Source organism: Ogataea haglerorum (assembly GCF_019207285.1).
Source record: "Ogataea haglerorum isolate 81-453-3 chromosome Unknown 81-453-3_NODE_7_length_556738_cov_96.333754, whole genome shotgun sequence".
Lineage (NCBI taxonomy): Eukaryota > Fungi > Ascomycota > Pichiomycetes > Pichiales > Pichiaceae > Ogataea > Ogataea haglerorum.
The window spans coordinates 231,538-248,515 of record NW_025065157.1 but is presented as its reverse complement, the minus strand read 5'-3'; the positions used below and the strand labels follow the sequence as shown (position 1 = coordinate 248,515).

Here is a 16,978-nt window from a genome sequence, read left to right as displayed (position 1 = left end):
AGCCGTTACGTAACCGGGGCCCCCGAGGCTAGTACTCGTAGTTGTCGCCCTTCTGCATCGGCATCGGCGAGTACACCTGCTGCATGTACTGCTGCTGGTAGCGCATCTGGTAGTCCGGGTCGATCGGGCTCTGCAGGTTCGCGAGGTGCTGCGAGTGCTTCTTGCGCGGCTTCTCCTCCTCGCGGGGCACGATGTCGATCAGAAAGTCGAACATGTCGCTCTTCTGCAGCGCGGCCGCGATGTCGGACTTCTGCAGCGTTCTGCGCTTGTGCTCCTCGGCGTGGATCCACGCCCGCATCGTCAGCTCCGTGATGAAGATGTCGCAGCCCTTGGCAAACAGGATGGGCGCCTCCGCAGAGATCATCTTGACCTCCTCGTCGGTCTTCATCACCTTCTTGATGCGCGCCAGCGGCAGCTGGTGGTTCTTGAAGTCGTGGTTGTCGTGCTCGATCGAGTTGATGGTTTCCTGCCAGTACTGCATCATCATGTTTTTGTACTTGCCGCTCAGGCCCTGGCCGACGTTGCTGAACGCGCCGGACGGGCCTCCGAACTCGTCCGAGTCGTCCTCGGCGTCGTTCTCCGGCCCGTTGTCCGCCTCGCCGTTCTCGGGCGAGAGCTCCTCCTCCAGATCGTCCGAGACGCCTATGCCCTCCTCGTCCAGGTGTGTCGGCATCTCGCTGTAGCGGGCCATGGCGTACTGCTGGTCTCCAAATTCCTCGAAGGCCATGATGAGCTGGAACGGGTGTTTGGGTGAATATTTCGCAATTATTCCAAATTATTTATTTTCGTTTCGATGCCAAACCCGTTCCAGTCGTTTTCGTCCCTGGGCCCGAAACAGCACAAGCAGACGTTCGACGAGCTCTACGGCGAGCCGGAGAACTTCCTGGAGCTCGAGGTCGTCAACCCGGTCACGCACGGCAACAAGTCGACCAACATGTACACCGACTACGAGATCGTGTGCCGCACCAACATCCCTGCGTTCAAGAAACGGTACTCGCGGGTGCGCAGACGGTTCAGCGAGTTCGACGCGTTCCGCAAGATCCTCCAGCAGGAGACCACCCGCGTGGTCATCCCGAAGCTGCCGGACAAGTCGCTGCTCAACTACAACAACCGCTTCAACGACGATTTCATAGAGGAGCGCAGACAGGGCCTCGAGCGGTTCCTGAACATCGTGGCGGGCCACCCGCTGCTGCAGACGGGCAGCCCGACGCTCATCAGGTTCATCCAGGACGAGAAGTGGAGATAGCTGCGGTGGCCGGGCGGGGTGCGCACTGACCCTGAGGCGGCCGCAACGCCATAATCTACATTACATAACTAGCAAGATGACCGCAGAACGAACTATCCTACGATATTGGCGAATAGCACCATTGAATAATATCTGGTAACACCCATAGCTCTCGAATAATACGCACCTACATCGAATATTTTCTAAGAAAATCTTTATCCACTGCCCCTCAGTTGCTATGGCCTCCCAATTAAAACTGGGACAATTAATTAATCGAGGCACCAAACTAGTTTCTCTCAGATATTCTTCGTATCTTGCTCCTAAACCAGCTCTAAGCTACAGACCAGCACTCTGCCGTCCTACTATAAACAATAAAATGAGACTAGTCACGATCTCCAACTCCATCAAGGACGCCCTGACAAAGAGCGAGGTCGTCCCAACCGTCATCCACTCCGACTCCTTCACTCCTAAAGGCTTCCTGATCATCTCCTACGGCCCGGACAAGGAAGTCGCCATGGGAAACACGCTCGCCGTCAAGGAGACCCAGCAGAAGCCGGACTTGGCCTTTACACTCAATCTTTCGAAAGACACTGACCCGGACTTTTCGATTTCGAGCTCCGACAGATTCGCCCTGGTGCTCACCGATCCAGACGCACCGACAAAGGGCGACGAGAAGTGGTCGGAGTACTGCCACTACGTTGTGAAGAATATAAAGCTCAACGACTTCGACCCTAACAAGTCGGTCGACATATCCCAGATAGAGGAGCAACTGACCACGACAAACCTCAATGGCGAAGTCCTCGTCCCCTACATGGGCCCTGCTCCTCCACCAAAGACCGGCAAGCACAGATACGTGTTCTTGCTGTACAAGCAGAAGCCAGGGGTCGAGCCGGAAGCGCCTGCAGATCGCGCTTGTTGGGGCACGGGTGTCCCGGGATGGGGCGCCGAAGAGTGGAGCCAGAAAAACGAGCTGCAGTTGCTTGCTGTCAACTTCTTCTACGCGCAGAACGAGGAGCAGTGATTACGTAAGCGCGGGAGGTATTTTCGTGTTGTGAGTCCTCGAAGCGGGACCAGTATATGGTATTGAGCACACAAATACAGCTGTCAAAACCGTCCGGAATAGATGGTTGTAGTATGTAGCGTGATGGGGGCGCCGGCCGGGCGAAGTGAGGGTGCGATAAGCAGCATCCGAATCCGGGGTACAAGAGACACCCCCTTTTCTATTTTCCCCCGCCCGGTTGTGCCGTGTGCCAATTTTACGAGGGGGGTTTCTCGCACCCCCCGTGGCTGTAAAATGCGCTCGGGAAAGAGATGGAACAGCGCTAAAGGAGCCTTTGTTCGCCGGATTGCACAGGAGCAATGACGAGCACGGAGTTGCAAGCCGCGGACGATTGGCACCGGAGACGGAGTCCAGACATGGAATTTTTTCGCGGCCAATCATGGCTCGCCAAAACAGCGGGGGTGTCGGTAGAGAGAGTGGGGTGTCTAAAACGGGGTATATCATGCAGATGTAAATTTTGGCCCGTTGTGATTGGGTGTCCGACCGTGCCGCAGACGTGTATCGACGTCCAACGCTCAAGAATTTATATCGCTGGAAATCCAGCCTGTTTGCAAAAACAGCGCCAACCATGATGTCCATTTCGAGAGTTGCTGCTTTGAGAAACCAATTCGCTCGGCTAGCCAAGCCTGCTGTTGTCCAGCAGGTCTTCAGACTCTCCACTGCGTCTGCTCCAACCATCCCAAAGACTCAGATGGGGTGCGTTTTCGAGACCAACGGCGGCCCAATTGAGTACAAGGAGATCCCAGTTCCAAAGCCAAAGCCTAACGAGATTCTGGTCCACGTCAAGTACTCTGGTGTGTGCCACACCGACTTGCACGCCTGGAAGGGTGACTGGCCACTGCCGGTCAAACTCCCACTTGTGGGTGGTCACGAGGGTGCCGGTGTTGTCGTTGCCAAGGGTGAGAACGTCAAGAACTTCGAGATCGGCGACTTGGCCGGTATCAAGTGGTTGAACGGCTCGTGTATGGGCTGTGAGTTCTGCCAACAGGGTGCCGAGCCAAACTGTCCTGATGCCGACCTGTCTGGTTACACGCACGATGGCTCTTTCCAGCAGTACGCTACTGCCGACGCTGTCCAGGCCGCCAAGCTGCCTCCTGGAACTGACCTCGCTGCTGTTGCTCCTATTCTCTGTGCTGGTGTCACTGTCTACAAGGCCCTGAAGACTGCTGCTCTGCGTCCAGGTCAGATTGTTGCCATTTCTGGTGCTGCCGGTGGGTTGGGCTCTCTTGCTGTCCAGTACGCCGTTGCCATGGGTCTGAGAGTTTTGGGTATCGACGGCGGCGAGCAGAAGGGCGAGTTCATCAAGAAGCTCGGTGCCGAGTTCTACGTCGACTTCACCAAGGAGAAGGACATTGTTTCTGCCATCCAGAAGATGACCAACGGCGGTCCGCACGGTGTGATCAACGTCTCCGTCTCTCCAGCTGCTATCTCTCAGTCCTGTCAGTACGTGAGAACACTCGGTAAGGTCGTGCTGGTTGGTCTTCCAGCCGGCGCTGTTTGCGAGTCTCCTGTCTTTGAGCACGTCGTCAAGTCCATCCAGATCAAGGGATCTTACGTTGGTAACAGACAAGACACCACCGAGGCCGTCGACTTCTTCACCAGAGGCCTTGTCAGATCTCCATTCCAGATTGCTGGTCTTTCCGAGCTGCCAGAGGTCTTCAAGAAGATGGAGGAGGGCAAGATCATGGGCAGATACGTTCTCGACACTTCTAAATAAATGAGTATATTCCAAACAGATTCATAACTGAGAAGGTAAACAAACAGGCTAAAAATCCCATCCCTGAATTAAAAATGCAAATTAAATAAATTGTAGGTGAAATAATTCACTTGAAATATTTGTGCACCGAATCGTTTCTCCTCAGCTCTTCTATTTATACCATTCCCATCCCTCTGCATTCTTCCTACCGCCCAATTGCAATGAACACAGACGTGGAGTTTTGGGAATTCCGCAAGCTGCATGACGAAAACGACACCCTGCTGGACAAAGTCGAGAAACGGTGTTTTCGCTACGCCCTGCCCAACCTGCCGCTGTGGGGCCCGCTGGCGCCCGCGCACGACTGCACGACGCTGCGCGCGCTCATGGGACTTGCGCAGTCGTACGTCGGCGCCGCGCTGATCGTGCGCATCCCCCGGCTCAGAGGCCTGCCTGCGCTCCGCCGTTACTCGTCGTCGCTCGCACGCATTGTGCTCGGGTCTGCCTTCTTTCTCGGCGGCTCGCACGAGCTCAGCTACGCATGGAGGCCGTACGAAAACCCGCTCTACGTGGAAACATGTCTCGCCAGAGACAAGGCCATGCAGGACGGCGAGGAGAGCACGTACTGGCTGGGCCCGAAAAACTACATGCCCATGACCATCTCGCAGTACTTTGACCTGATCTGGATGCAGTACCTGACGCGTGCCGACGTCGAGAAGGTGCTGCACTCCAAGATCATGGCCAAGTTCAACCAGTACCACGAACAGTACGCCGAGTCGCTCAGAGACGCGGCCACGCTGGGCTCGCGCGTGCAGCGGGTGATCGACCAGCCGGCGCCGAAACACGCCATCGGCAAGGACGAGGTCAGCTCGATCATTGGCGCGTTCCACACGGACGAGGACCTCACGGACCCTGACGTGGTGGAGAAGTACTGGTTTGAAAACCACCCCTGGATCAAGCTCCAGGTGCTCACCAACACCATGTATCTGGCGTCCAACATCCCGCGCGTGGCGCAGCCGAAAAGCGAGCAGGAACAGCCAGAACAGTCAGAACAGTCAGAACAGCCCGAAGAACCAGCAGACTCAGGCCTACTTTCTCAAAATAACGAATAACTGTATAACGGATCTATAATCTATTAGAACCTTCTGTTTCCCAGCGGTGCAGTGTTGCTGCCAGAAAAGCCTCGCGCGCCGCCTCTTCCGCCACGGCCACCTCTGCCGTAGCCTCCGCGGCCTCTGCCATATCCTCCGCGGCCTCTGCCATAGCCATAGCCATTGCCTCTGTTACCCTTCTTGTCCAACGCTTGCAACTGCGGAGGAATCTCCTGCTTGGCCTCTCTGAGGATGGTGATGAGGTCGTGGGCCTGGCCGGAATTACCCTCTGTGAACAGCGTGATGGCCGTTCCCTTCTCGCCAGCACGTCCCGTTCTTCCAATCCGGTGGACGTAGTCCTCGACATTGCCCGGCATGTCGTGGTTGATCACCGTGGTGACTCCCTTGACGTCTAATGCGTTAGTTTACGAATACCAAGTGCTTTCCGCCCAACTCGAATATATTTCTATACCAAAGTGTAGCCAAGCGAAAAGCGGCACGGGGCGCTTCCCATGCGAAAACTTACCGATACCTCTGGCAGCCACGTCCGTGGCCACCATGATAGGCGACCGTCCGGACCTGAACTCGCTCAGAACCCAATCTCTCTCCCTTTGCTCCTTGTCGCCGTGAATAGCCAACGCTGGCCAGCCCTCGCTCCGCATGTACGCCGTGATCTCGTCGCACGTTCTTTTGGTCGAAGCAAAGACAATCACCTTGGCCTGCGGGTCCTGCATCGCAGTCTCCAGGTGCTTGGCAAGCTTGTCTCTCTTCTCGTACTCGGAACACACGTCGATGATCTGCTTGATGTTGTGCGAGGCGGCCAGGTCCAAAGAACCGATGTTGACCTGGATGTAGTCGTTCAGGTAGTCTCTGGCCAGGGTCTGGACGCTCTTCGGCCAGGTGGCAGACCACATCAGCGTCTGTCTATCTGGACGGATCTGGTCGACGATCTTGCGGATCTGGGGCTCGAATCCCATGTCCAGCATTCTGTCGGCCTCGTCCAGAACCAGATACGTCACACGCCTCAGGTTTGTCCGGCCAGAGTCCAGCATGTCCAGAAGACGACCAGGAGTGGCAATACAGATTTCGGCTCCTCTGGCAAGGTCTCTGATCTGCTGGCCCTTCGGCACTCCACCGTAGACACAGGTGTTTCTGATTCTGGAGGAACGCCCGAACTTGGAGCACTCCTTTTGAATCTGCACAGCCAGCTCTCTCGTTGGGGCCAGAACCAAACAGATCGGACCGTCGCCAGGTTGCAAAAGGGGCTGGGCATTGATATGCACGATAGCCGGCAAGCAGTACGACAGGGTCTTTCCAGAACCAGTCGAAGCAATTCCCACCATGTCGCGTCCGGAGAGGGCCATTGGCCATCCCTGACACTGGATGGCGGTAGGACTAGGGAATCCCTGCGCCTTCACCTCCTTCAGAACGTAGTCTGGGAACCCAGCCTCGTCGAACGAAGTGATAGGTCTAGGAATGTCTCTTCCATACACCGTCATATCGTGCTCCTTTCTAAACGCAGCCACCTCATCTTCCGACCGCGAAGCAACCGCCTCTGCCTCTTTGTAGAAGTTTTTTTCGAACTTGGGCAAAGTATTCAGATCGAAATTAGGCTTGGTCAAATTTGCACCAAGCTCGTAATCGTCTCTGCGTCCGTAGTTGCCATTGCGATCGTCTCTGCCAAACCTACTTCTGTCTCCACCGCCATACGTCCGGTAGCTATTCCTGTTGTTGTTAGTATACGACATGTTAAAGGGGATAATTTGTTTAGATAAAAAAATTTGATAAAAAAATTATTTCTTACTGCAGAAAAATTTTACTTACCCGGAGCGGGAAAAGAAATACAGCTACCGTATCTAAGTCATCGTTAAAAATACACGTTTGGCCTCTGGCTCACTATGTAGCCCTCTAAAGCACTCCCCTACGGCTCCTCGGTGCTGTAGTCTCTGGAACTGATTTTTTCCCCGAAAACGTCCTCCACATGCGTGCACAGGTCCACCAGATCGTCCAGCCCCTTGTGCAGCGCCTCAACAGCACTCATGCCGCCGTACGTCTGGATTCTGATGTTCATCTTGCTCTCGGCCGGGTGCGGAATCGAGTATCCGCAGAACTCGACCTCTGGATTCTTCATTATCATGTACCGCAGCGCATTTCCCAGAGTGTGGTCCTCGTCGCTGATCTGGAACGATGCCGCCGTGCCGTCGGGGGTCGAGCCGGGCAGCAGCTTGATCTTCTCGGTATCCACCTCGTCCTGGCTCATCGTCTCGTCTACCACGTCCTCCATCGGTGCGTCTGACATGGTGAAAACTCGGAAAAAATATTTATTTTATTAAAAAAAATATTAGACAAATCTGGGCCCGGGGCTTCTCCAGAATAAAGCTCGTGCTTGCCACACAATCAGACTGCACCAGACGTCGACGCCCGCCACAGCGCCAATCGAACCAGTGCGCCGCCCTGTTCCCAGCGCCCGCCGCTCCTCGCCCGCCCGCGTCCCCTTTCTGCTTAGTAATCCCTTACATTATCAGCCTAAACTTGCTCCTGCAAGCCAAAACAAAACATTTTACGTAAAATTGGCATTGTGCAAGAATAACTGATACTAGCAAAGGGTCTCTGTTTATGCCGATGATCTACTCATCCCAGCAACCCGACCCTGGACACGGCACCCAGACCGACTCTTTAAACGGCAAGTCCGGCAGCAAGCACAACCCTGCCCCCGATGAGGCGTCCTTCAATTTTGCCAATAGACGGGACTCCTTGTTAGCGGGCTCGTCCGGCGTGCCCAACGATTATTACCAGCCCAACAACCCGACCGTGGGGGCTGAGCAGATACACAACAACTCGATTTCGGGCCTCTTTCCGCGCCAGGATAGCATCTTCTTCCCCCGGTTCTCGTTCGACTCCAATGCCCCACCGGGCAGTTTCAGCGCGGCCTCCCAACAGCCGCCGCCGGAGGGCTTCCCGTACAGCGACATCCAGCGGGAGTACTCGTTTGCGTATCCTCCGGGAAGTCACAACGGCTCGATGCAGAACTTCCTCCAGCCCTACTCGTCGGAGCGTGCCATCAACCCTGGCTCCGCCGACAGCGTCTACGTGAGACGGCCGAGCGAGCAGCTCGAGCCGTTCATGACTCCACAGCAGCAGCAGCAACAGCAACAGCAGGCCCAGCTTGCGTCCCATCAGGCACAGTACCAGATTCCACAGGCGGGCACGGCCTCCAGGAGCAACAGCCACTTTTTCAGGCGATTCCCGTCGATAAGCCAGCCCAACAGCGACCTTCCTGTTGGCGACGTGGACAGCTTTCTAAAACGGGACAGTGTGAACAAGATATTCGACCAGAATGGCGATCTGCTGGATAGCATCCCGTACCAGGACCAGCAGCCGTCGCACGGCCAGCAACATTTCCAGCCTGGACACTCAAGACCCGGCAGCATGTATTCGAGCGCGCCGGTGCTTCCAATTCCGACCCGCATGATCACAGACCCTACAAAGAGCGGTGCGCAGAGTTTTCAGAAATCCCAGCACGTTGGCCAGTCTGTCCCGCCTGAGGAGGCCAAGAAAGACGGCGACGAGGCGGCCAGAAAGCGGCCGGACACGTATCCTACAGAGTCGCCTAATACAGGCGTGTCGATGGAGGGCGCAGTGTCGCCCGCTAGCAAAAAAGCACATATGCAGCCGTCGGCGAATCTGGTGCCGGTGGCTCCGCAGATGAAGCCGGAGTACGGCAGCATGGGCAACCTTGTTCCCGCGAGCCAGGCCCTCCACCGAGAAGACGGACGGCCGCTGATCGGGGCGACGAAGGTGGACCAATTGATGCTGGTTATCCAGGCGCGCAAGAAGGGACTAACTGGTGACATTAAACAGGCCGAGGACGGCACGATCTTGGAGGAAGTTGGGCCCCGGGGCACAAACAACTCTGTGCTGCCAAACCCGGTGGAGCTGGTGGGCGGAGTGGAAAAGCCCAACATAAGGGGCCACAAACAGCACCAGTGCCAGTACTGCTACAAGAAGTTCACGCAGTCGACGCATCTGGAGGTGCACATCCGGTCGCACATCGGGCTGAAGCCGTACGAGTGCTCGTTCTGCCACAAGCGGTTCACTCAGGGCGGAAACCTGAGAACGCATCTGCGGCTGCACACGGGAGAAAAACCGTTCAAATGCGAGGTCTGCGACAAGTCGTTCTCGAGAAAGGGGAATCTACAAGCACACATGCTGACTCACAACAATCTGCGGCCTTTTGTGTGCAAATTCGACAACTGCAACAAGAGCTTCACGCAGCTCGGTAACCTCAAGGCGCATCAGAACAGGTTCCACATGAAAACACTGAATGAGCTGACTAACAAGCTGGCGCACATCTCGTCCTCGGGGAACTCGATCGATGCGCTCCCGCCCAACGAAAGAGACCTGCTGCTGTATTTTGCCGATTTATACAAGAATCTCAACAGAGGCATCCGTGGCCGGGGCAGAGGCGTCAAGAACTCCGAATCGCTGCAGGGAACACAGGGAATTTAGGCAATGTCATGGGATATTGGCGGATGGTCACACATAGAGTGTTTTTGTATTGTAGTATAGGTTTGGTTGGCAAGCTAGTTAAGTAGATTACCTAGTCAATATTAATCAGGATTTTCGGTTGAAGTCGCCGGACGGCCCAGCAGACCAGTCGCTGTAGAAGATATCCTCAAAGTCGTACCGCTTGGGGTAGGCTTGGTAGTTTGGAGGCATGCCGTTGAAGCCCTTGTTGGAGTGTTGCGACTGAGACACCGTCGAAAGTCCAGACGGAATGGACCCAAAAAGATCGTTGCCTGGCTGCTCTGGCTCTGGCTCCTGGTACTGGTCCAGGTACGGCACCGTCTCCGGCGTGGTGTCTGCCGACTGCTGGTTTGAGTTCAGCATGTACGGAGGCAGGAACCGGCCGAATATCTTCATGTCCAGCTGGTCCATCGGTCCCGGCACGTATCTGTACTTTGACTGCTCCGGCGGCGACACGGAGGACGGCGCTGGATCGACTTCCAGGCTGGAGTTTCTGTTGTTGGACGGGATATTCAGATTGATGCCCGTGGACACTCCGTCGATGAAGTTGACCCCGTTGACGATGTTGTTGATCTCGGAGTTTTCCATCTTGGAGTACCCGTTGAAAGGCTGCGGCGCGTGCTCTGCAGGTCTCACGTTGGACGGAGGCAGAGGAATGAACATCGGGTCCTTTTTCTGCTCGCGCTCGAACTGCGACTTGCCCACCTGCGGTGTGAGGAATTGCGAGTTAGGCGGCTCGTGGTTGATGCTGGCGTTCGCCGTCTTGCGGTTGAGTTCCTCGAACAGCGCGTTGAGGATGTTGTAAGTTCTTCTGGCCGCCATGCTGCTGTCCTTGAGAATGTCCAGCACGCGTTTCCCGCTCTCTGCATCTTTCTTGATGGCGATGTACTCCGGGTCGAAGTCTCCGCTAGGAGTGATTGGCGGCGCGAAGTGGACATAGTAAACTAGACACGCGACAGAGAAGAATATGGTATAGATGGAAAACCAGTACGACCCGCTGAGCATGTTCTTGTTGATCATGTCTTCGGCAAGCTTGACGACAATTCTCGCGACATTGATGCAGTTCTTTGCTTTTTCGATACATTTGAGGTCGTTCGAAGACTTCGGTCTGCTCATGTGGTCTGACGAGAGGTAATGGATGAACGGCCTGTACAGAATAATTTTGACGTGCAGGTACGAAATGTGCAGCAGCCGGTTAGCCTTGAGGCATTCGCTAGAAGGCTCGACTCCCGGCTTGAGCTCCAGAGGAAGGCTATTCATCCAGTCCTGCAGGTCGATCTCCAGCTGATAAACAATGTCGTGGGTCATGAGGTCGGGCCGCCGTCCGTTCTCCACCTTGCGCGGCTTGATAGGGTACAACTTGGTGACAATCTTCTTCATGATGAAGATCAGTCTAGTGTGCGCGTTGGCTATTCCCGAACTGGAAAGACGGTCGCCCTGTTTCTCGAACCGATAGCCGTCAACGGTGATGTTCTCGTCGTCCAGTTCGATCGGCATGTCCTGGTCGAAATCGTCCTCGCTGATCGTCCGCGGCAGTCCCAGCATCGTGTTCACATAGATGTCCATTTTGTAGATGGTCCAGAAAAGCCGCTTCCTGATCTCCAGCTCGATAGGATTGAAAGGGTAGTCCAGTTTCCGGTGCAGGCCTTCTCGCAGAGCAGCTCGCAACGCTATGCCGATGTACGCGTAGCACGTGGACAATCTGGCGGAGCACTGCAGAAAGATAATGAGCATCACAATCGTCTGGATACCGTACGTGTCTCGCGTGTCGGTGATGTCGATCAGCTTCCGCGCGGCAATGAAGTAGCGGTAGCCCTCGTCTTCGAATAACTCGTTCTCGGGGCTAGGCTCGCCGTTTTTCGACCCGTTGGTCTGCTCGTCGCTCTTCAGGAACAACGCACCGCAGGCCATCACAGAGTACACCAGCGGCAGGAACCGCTGCTGCTTGTTGGTGTACTGGCCCGGGTCGGTGTCGTACAGCTCGTTTAGGTCTTCAATGAACGCGGGTCGGTGGTAGAACCGGAACAGGACACATGCATTCTCCCAGGTCTTGGTGATGAGCCGCAGGGCCACCTCGCGCGACGGCAGAATGATCTTGATCTCCTTGCCCATGCTGGACTCGTACGACCCGTCGATGCCCTGGTGGGGGCCGCAGAACTGCGACCGCTCGGACGGCGACTCGTGCGCCTTGACGGCCGTCACCGGCGGCGCCGGCTTCGACACGTTGGGCACCGGCGGCACCGGCATATCGGGCAGGCTTTCGTACTCCTCGGCAATTGCTTTGCTCGAGGATTTGGAGTCGTCGCACGACTTTTCGCGCAGTCTGTTCATCGCCGTGAGCAACTTCATCGGGTTGATAGGCTTCGGGTTGTCGTTCAGATCGGTCAGTTTGATGTCGGGCAGCAGCCTGTGCAGGATATCATCGTACAATTTGAGTCTGTCGGTCAATCTGGCCATCATCTCTAAATTATTGGCGGGCAGACTGGAGGGGTGCGAGCCGGCAACCGTGCCTGAATGGAGCCCCGCGCTGCCGGCGGCAGTCTTCCTCTTGGTCCTGCTGGGCTGGTCGTACGTGCACTCGTAGCTGTAGACCGTGCAATGGATACAGGGCTGGTCGCCCGAGCATTTGATTTTCAGTTTTCGACAACGGTCGCACGCGCGAACAACACGACGCTTCTTCTGCAGCACAACTCCCGACGAGCCGTCTGCGCCGTCAGAGCCCGCAGGCATAATTATCTTGGGAGGCGCAGAGGTGCTGGGCTTCATGAGTATTTCCCTGCCAAACTCCCTGCTTGCTTGGGTGGAGGGCCTGGAACCGGACGACTGCGTTTGCGACGGGGTCTCGGACAGCTCCGGATGGGTCAGCTTGTGCTTAGACATCTTTACACCGGCTCTGAATTTGGTATACGCCAGATGTTAACGCCTTTTTACATGCACTCTGAACAACAAAAGGGTACAATTTTTTTGACATACATAGGCTCCTCCGTAAATAAAGCGGCAGTGAAATGTTTTTAGACACCCGTACACAGGTGACTCTTTTTCTACATTATAAGTATATACATATTGGATTTCTAGCGATCGCGTGGCTGCGTATTGTTTGGGCGCATAGCTTCTCTTGTTAGATATTGTGGTTGCATAAATTAGAGTTTTTTGGGATGTTTTCGCGGTTTCCTATTCTGTCTGTGTTCCGGAGGCAGGAGTATCTGAGGAGTAGCGGCGATGCCAAAACGCATGTGGGGGTGGCGGAGGTGAGCGCGCGTGGCAGCCGTGTCTGAAGTGGGGGGTTCTGCTTCTACCTCTTCCCCGTGGTCTGCTGCAGCCAAAACCACACGAGCCAAAGAAGCTGGGTGGGAGGTATCCAGGCAGAGGAGGTGGAGGATGGCGGAGCCCACGCGTTCCAAAAGCACCCCCAGCAAAAAGATGTGGTGGACGAGGAAACGATGGTGGGGATCCGGACTGTCCAAAGCCCTCATACTTGCCCAAGCAACTAAAGTCGCGCCCGAGTTTTTCGAATTCTTTCCTTGAGTGGTGTCGGTGTTTCTGTTTATGGCCTTTCCTCCCGCATTCGGTGTCTGTCTCGGATACACCAGCCGCCTCTCTTTTCTCCTCCAGGATGTTGGCCAGCTTGGTGATCATAGCAACAAGTTCCTTCTCAGAGGCCTTTTCCAACTCGATAGTATGAGTTCCTTTCTCAGTCATAGTAAGAGACATTAGGCAAAAGCCGGCGGTATTTATACGTTGGCGGGGGACGCACGGGGATTGAGCTTAGCATACTTGGAATCCCGAAACTATTGCTTGTCACACATGAGTAAATCGGTCACCGGAGTGTATGCTGCTTGTGCATATTTTGAATCCCGTGCGAATATTGTTGAATCCCGTGTTTCATACCGACGGACAGCGCACAACTTTGCACCAAAACGAACAAAATCTCGGCTTCTTTTTCTCGTTGTCCCACAACCTTGCACTCCATGCGTCCGACCGAAGATAACGGAGTTGCGGTCATTTCTAAAAAGCGAGTGCGGGACAGGCCCCACCCGTGCGATCTATGACCAGCGGTTCACTACCCCTCTATTTCACCCCTAAAGAGGAATGGGCACCGTTAACTCGAGAAAGAACTAAGAAGCCGAGATCGCAGTAGCTTCCGGACCAACTAAAATTGGTCTCTGTCTACGGTGCCACGTTTCGCCTTCTTGCCCAACCCGAATCGGAGTTTGCATCTAAGCCGGCACAGCTCTCAAAGTAAAAATAATTATGTGGACTGCTCGTTTCTTTTTCCGTAACTAGTGACCTTTCTAGATCTCAATTTTACAGCGCCGTGCATCGACATATAATAAATACAGACTAAATCCGTCCTCATCTTTCGCCCAGTTCCCTTTATTCGCAATCACTTATCGCTATGTTCGGAAAACAAGACCAGCAAAACAGCACCGAGACCGACGATCTCAAAGCCAAGCTCAATTACGGAGCTGAGAAGGAGAAGCAGATCATGAACGAGATCAGAAATGGCAACAAAGCCAAGAGCTTTAGCCAGCTGTTCGAGAGTAATATTGGAGGCGAGTTCTTCAGTATCAGCTACAAGAAGAACTAATAGTACTAATGGATTCGCAATGATATGATGATTTATGGTAGATGTGCTGTAGAGCAGAGAATGTACTGTGACTGAATCTAGTTTTTCGGACTACGGCAAACTTTTTACATCCGAAATATAGGAGGAAAAAAAAAAAAAAAATGCAAAAAAAACGACCTCGGTGAGGATCGAACTCACGATCTTGCGATTAACAGTCGCATGCCTTAAACCAGCTTGGCCACGAAGTCCTAATTGGTGACATTTCCGCTCCACTAAGAACCAAATATCTGGAGCTCAAAAATTCTAAGATAGTGATACTAGGCAGCTGCATTCTAGTTCTCGTAACGTGGCACCAGGCAGCTGTACTGACATTGTGTAGCCATGGCTGCAGGTAGTATTCTTCGGGCCAGAAATGTTTTTACCACGATTATTAAAATACTCAAAAATAAAAAATAGCTGCGACACAGTGACCAGTGATTCGGCAATCGTGTAGTCTGCTCGGAACAAATTCTCTTTCCTGAGTCTACCTCCGTATTTCCAATCCCATACAAGTAGACAAAAGGCACTCGCTACACTACAGCCTCTCTAGTCGCAATTCGTAATTATAATAATATTTTTTTCGAATTTTCGCATTGAAACTCCATGCTTTTTCTCTTCTTTCTCGTGTTACTGGCCAGTGGCCTCCCGGCCGACGAGATTTTCCGTGTGGACTGGCAAACCGTGCAAATAGGCAGGCCGTTCGCGTCTGTGTTCAAAGACGGCCGAATTTACTCGCTTACTGATCAAAACATATACTCTGTTCTGAACTCGTCGACGGGCGAAGTTTTGTACAGGTACCAAAGCGACGCGCCCGTCAAACACGATTCACTGCTAGCTCCTGCCTGGAACGGACTTGTTGCTTGTGGTTTCAACCATGAAGCGACTTCCCGCCTCGTTTTCTGGACGAAAGACGGCCTCATTGAACACGAGCTAGATCTGGGCAGTTTGGCCGGGCTCCACAATGTTCGCGACGAAACGCTGCTGGCCGTGCAAAAAGACGGGTCTGTGCTGCAAATCGACAAAGACTACGGCCAAAGCACCATTGCGCACGTCGGGCCTGTTCAGGCCAGCAAACTGGCGTTCTTTGCTGACCAATTGGTGCTGGTCAGTAAGAGCTCAGCAGGAACGGCCTACAAGATTTTTGACGGACAGGAGGGCAGTCTGGGGTGTCAGTTTGAAGACATTCTGGTCACAGACGAGGGGATTGTGTGCAACAAGGACATATACAAGTTGGAGAGCGGCAAATTGCAAAAATACAAGAACTCGCCGGTGGCTGCCGTTGCCGGAAGAACAGCACGAGTGGTCAATTCCCAGTACTTGGTGACTGCGGACGAAAACATACAAATTTACGATCTGGACGACCCAAGCCGCCTTATTGAGTCGCACGCTCTGAACTCACCAGCCGACATGATTGAGGCTGACACGGTGGACGGCTCGGTTGCAGTTTTTGTTGTCTCCGGTGACGATCTTCTGCTGTTTGTTGGAGGAGAGCTGGTATGGGCCAGAGACGAGTCTCTGGCGGAGATCAGCGATATCTTAATCACCGACCGCCACGAAGAGCTCAGCGTGTCGCTCGGAGACTTTGAGCACGAAAAGCACTGGTCCGGCTACATCGATAGAGTCAAGCACAATTTGCATTTGCTCTTCAAGGAGCAGCACACCGACACCGACAAGCATTTTGGTTTCAACAAAACGATTGTTGTGCTGACAAGAAACGGAAATCTTTACGGATATGACAGCTACGGCCATCTCGAGTGGAGTATCAAGGAGCACGGGTTTTCCCGCATTTTCAAACTGGATAATCAGGCATACGCTGCCAATGAGAAAGTATATGCAGTACAGGACGGAAAGCTCCTGGAGACAGACGTGAACGAGGAACAGCAAGTGCTGTATCCCCCAAATCTGGACGGCTCGTACCGTCTCCTGACAACAGCTGCCAGAGGATATAACAACACTGAAGTGGCGTCTCCTGCCGTTGTTTTGGCCAGTCGCAGAGTTCTGTACAAGTACCTGAACCCGCAAACGTCTGTTGGTGTGTTTTACAACGAAGACGCTGCTCTTCTCAAGTTTGTGGTGTACAACAAGGCCACAAACCAGACATACGCATCCTTCGAGCACTCCACAAAGAACCCAGAGTCGCTGAAACTGGTGTTTGAGGAGAACTTCATTGTGTTCACCACCAGCGAGAAAAACGCAGAGACCAGTCTCCTAGGCGTCATCGAGCTGTATGAGTCGCTCACTCCTGACCAGAGATCAAAAGTCCCGGAACACCAGGTGCGCACATACTTTCTCCCTTCGCAAGTGGCCGCCATGACTGTGACGCGGACAAAATACAACATAGCCTCCAAATGGCTGATCGTGGCGCTTCGCTCCGGGGAGATTGTCGCCATTCCTCGCACGCTGGCCAATGCCAGACGGCCGTTCGCCGTGAGCAAGAAAGAGCCCGAGGAGATGCTGATGAAATACCAGCCCGTGTTGCCGGTAAACCCCAAACTCACACTGTCTCATTACAGGAAACTCATGGCCACCAGCAAATTAGTTTCAGTGCCGACAGAGCTGGAGTCCACGACGCTCGTTGTTGGGGCAGGAACCGACCTGTTTGCGACGCTGGTGCGTCCATCCAGCTCCTTTGACTCGATGCGAGGCGACTTCAGCAAATCGACTCTGCTGGCGACGATCGCGGTTCTCGTTGCTTCGATTCTTGTCGTGCGGCCGTTTGTCAGCCAGAAACAGCTTAAAGATGCCTGGCAAACGCGGAGTTAGCGTTCACGCCGCC

The 16,978-nt window shown here is 54.1% G+C and overlaps 12 protein-coding genes across 12 annotated transcripts; 6 read left to right on the top strand and 6 right to left on the bottom strand.

Annotated features, from left to right (window-relative positions):
• Positions 1–5: 5 nt before the first annotated feature.
• On the bottom strand, positions 6–727 carry KL911_002813 (uncharacterized protein; the record flags this gene model as incomplete). Its single annotated transcript, XM_043197924.1, has 2 exons — positions 6–503; positions 641–727. The coding sequence occupies 2 exons, from the start codon at positions 725–727 to the stop codon at positions 6–8; spliced, it is 585 nt and encodes a 194-aa protein (XP_043054411.1).
• A 66-nt stretch (positions 728–793) lies between these two features.
• KL911_002812 (uncharacterized protein) lies at positions 794–1,275 on the top strand (the record flags this gene model as incomplete). Its single annotated transcript, XM_043197923.1, has 2 exons — positions 794–955; positions 1,018–1,275. The coding sequence occupies 2 exons, from the start codon at positions 794–796 to the stop codon at positions 1,273–1,275; spliced, it is 420 nt and encodes a 139-aa protein (XP_043054410.1).
• Positions 1,276–1,463: 188 nt separating this feature from the next.
• Positions 1,464–2,246, top strand: KL911_002811 (uncharacterized protein; the record flags this gene model as incomplete). The annotated part of the gene is made up of 1 exon (XM_043197922.1): positions 1,464–2,246. One exon carries the CDS (start codon positions 1,464–1,466, stop codon positions 2,244–2,246), a length of 783 nt encoding a protein of 260 aa, XP_043054409.1.
• Positions 2,247–2,584: 338 nt separating this feature from the next.
• On the top strand, positions 2,585–4,002 carry KL911_002810 (uncharacterized protein; the record flags this gene model as incomplete). The annotated part of the gene is made up of 2 exons (XM_043197921.1): positions 2,585–2,633; positions 2,780–4,002. 2 exons carry the CDS (start codon positions 2,585–2,587, stop codon positions 4,000–4,002), a joined length of 1,272 nt encoding a protein of 423 aa, XP_043054408.1.
• A 200-nt stretch (positions 4,003–4,202) lies between these two features.
• On the top strand, positions 4,203–5,090 carry KL911_002809 (uncharacterized protein; the record flags this gene model as incomplete). The annotated part of the gene is made up of 2 exons (XM_043197919.1): positions 4,203–4,282; positions 4,424–5,090. 2 exons carry the CDS (start codon positions 4,203–4,205, stop codon positions 5,088–5,090), a joined length of 747 nt encoding a protein of 248 aa, XP_043054407.1.
• Positions 5,091–5,113: 23 nt separating this feature from the next.
• KL911_002808 (uncharacterized protein) lies at positions 5,114–5,446 on the bottom strand (the record flags this gene model as incomplete). The annotated part of the gene is made up of 1 exon (XM_043197918.1): positions 5,114–5,446. The coding sequence occupies one exon, from the start codon at positions 5,444–5,446 to the stop codon at positions 5,114–5,116; it is 333 nt and encodes a 110-aa protein (XP_043054406.1).
• A 48-nt stretch (positions 5,447–5,494) lies between these two features.
• On the bottom strand, positions 5,495–6,817 carry KL911_002807 (uncharacterized protein; the record flags this gene model as incomplete). The annotated part of the gene is made up of 1 exon (XM_043197917.1): positions 5,495–6,817. The coding sequence occupies one exon, from the start codon at positions 6,815–6,817 to the stop codon at positions 5,495–5,497; it is 1,323 nt and encodes a 440-aa protein (XP_043054405.1).
• A 173-nt stretch (positions 6,818–6,990) lies between these two features.
• On the bottom strand, positions 6,991–7,368 carry KL911_002806 (uncharacterized protein; the record flags this gene model as incomplete). Its single annotated transcript, XM_043197916.1, has 1 exon — positions 6,991–7,368. One exon carries the CDS (start codon positions 7,366–7,368, stop codon positions 6,991–6,993), a length of 378 nt encoding a protein of 125 aa, XP_043054404.1.
• Positions 7,369–7,691: 323 nt separating this feature from the next.
• On the top strand, positions 7,692–9,578 carry KL911_002805 (uncharacterized protein; the record flags this gene model as incomplete). Its single annotated transcript, XM_043197915.1, has 1 exon — positions 7,692–9,578. One exon carries the CDS (start codon positions 7,692–7,694, stop codon positions 9,576–9,578), a length of 1,887 nt encoding a protein of 628 aa, XP_043054403.1.
• Positions 9,579–9,683: 105 nt separating this feature from the next.
• KL911_002804 (uncharacterized protein) lies at positions 9,684–12,476 on the bottom strand (the record flags this gene model as incomplete). The annotated part of the gene is made up of 1 exon (XM_043197914.1): positions 9,684–12,476. One exon carries the CDS (start codon positions 12,474–12,476, stop codon positions 9,684–9,686), a length of 2,793 nt encoding a protein of 930 aa, XP_043054402.1.
• A 260-nt stretch (positions 12,477–12,736) lies between these two features.
• KL911_002803 (uncharacterized protein) lies at positions 12,737–13,307 on the bottom strand (the record flags this gene model as incomplete). Its single annotated transcript, XM_043197913.1, has 2 exons — positions 12,737–12,767; positions 13,072–13,307. 2 exons carry the CDS (start codon positions 13,305–13,307, stop codon positions 12,737–12,739), a joined length of 267 nt encoding a protein of 88 aa, XP_043054401.1.
• A 685-nt stretch (positions 13,308–13,992) lies between these two features.
• KL911_002802 (uncharacterized protein) lies at positions 13,993–16,965 on the top strand (the record flags this gene model as incomplete). The annotated part of the gene is made up of 2 exons (XM_043197912.1): positions 13,993–14,161; positions 14,894–16,965. The coding sequence occupies 2 exons, from the start codon at positions 13,993–13,995 to the stop codon at positions 16,963–16,965; spliced, it is 2,241 nt and encodes a 746-aa protein (XP_043054400.1).
• Between the last annotated feature and the right edge of the window lie 13 nt (positions 16,966–16,978).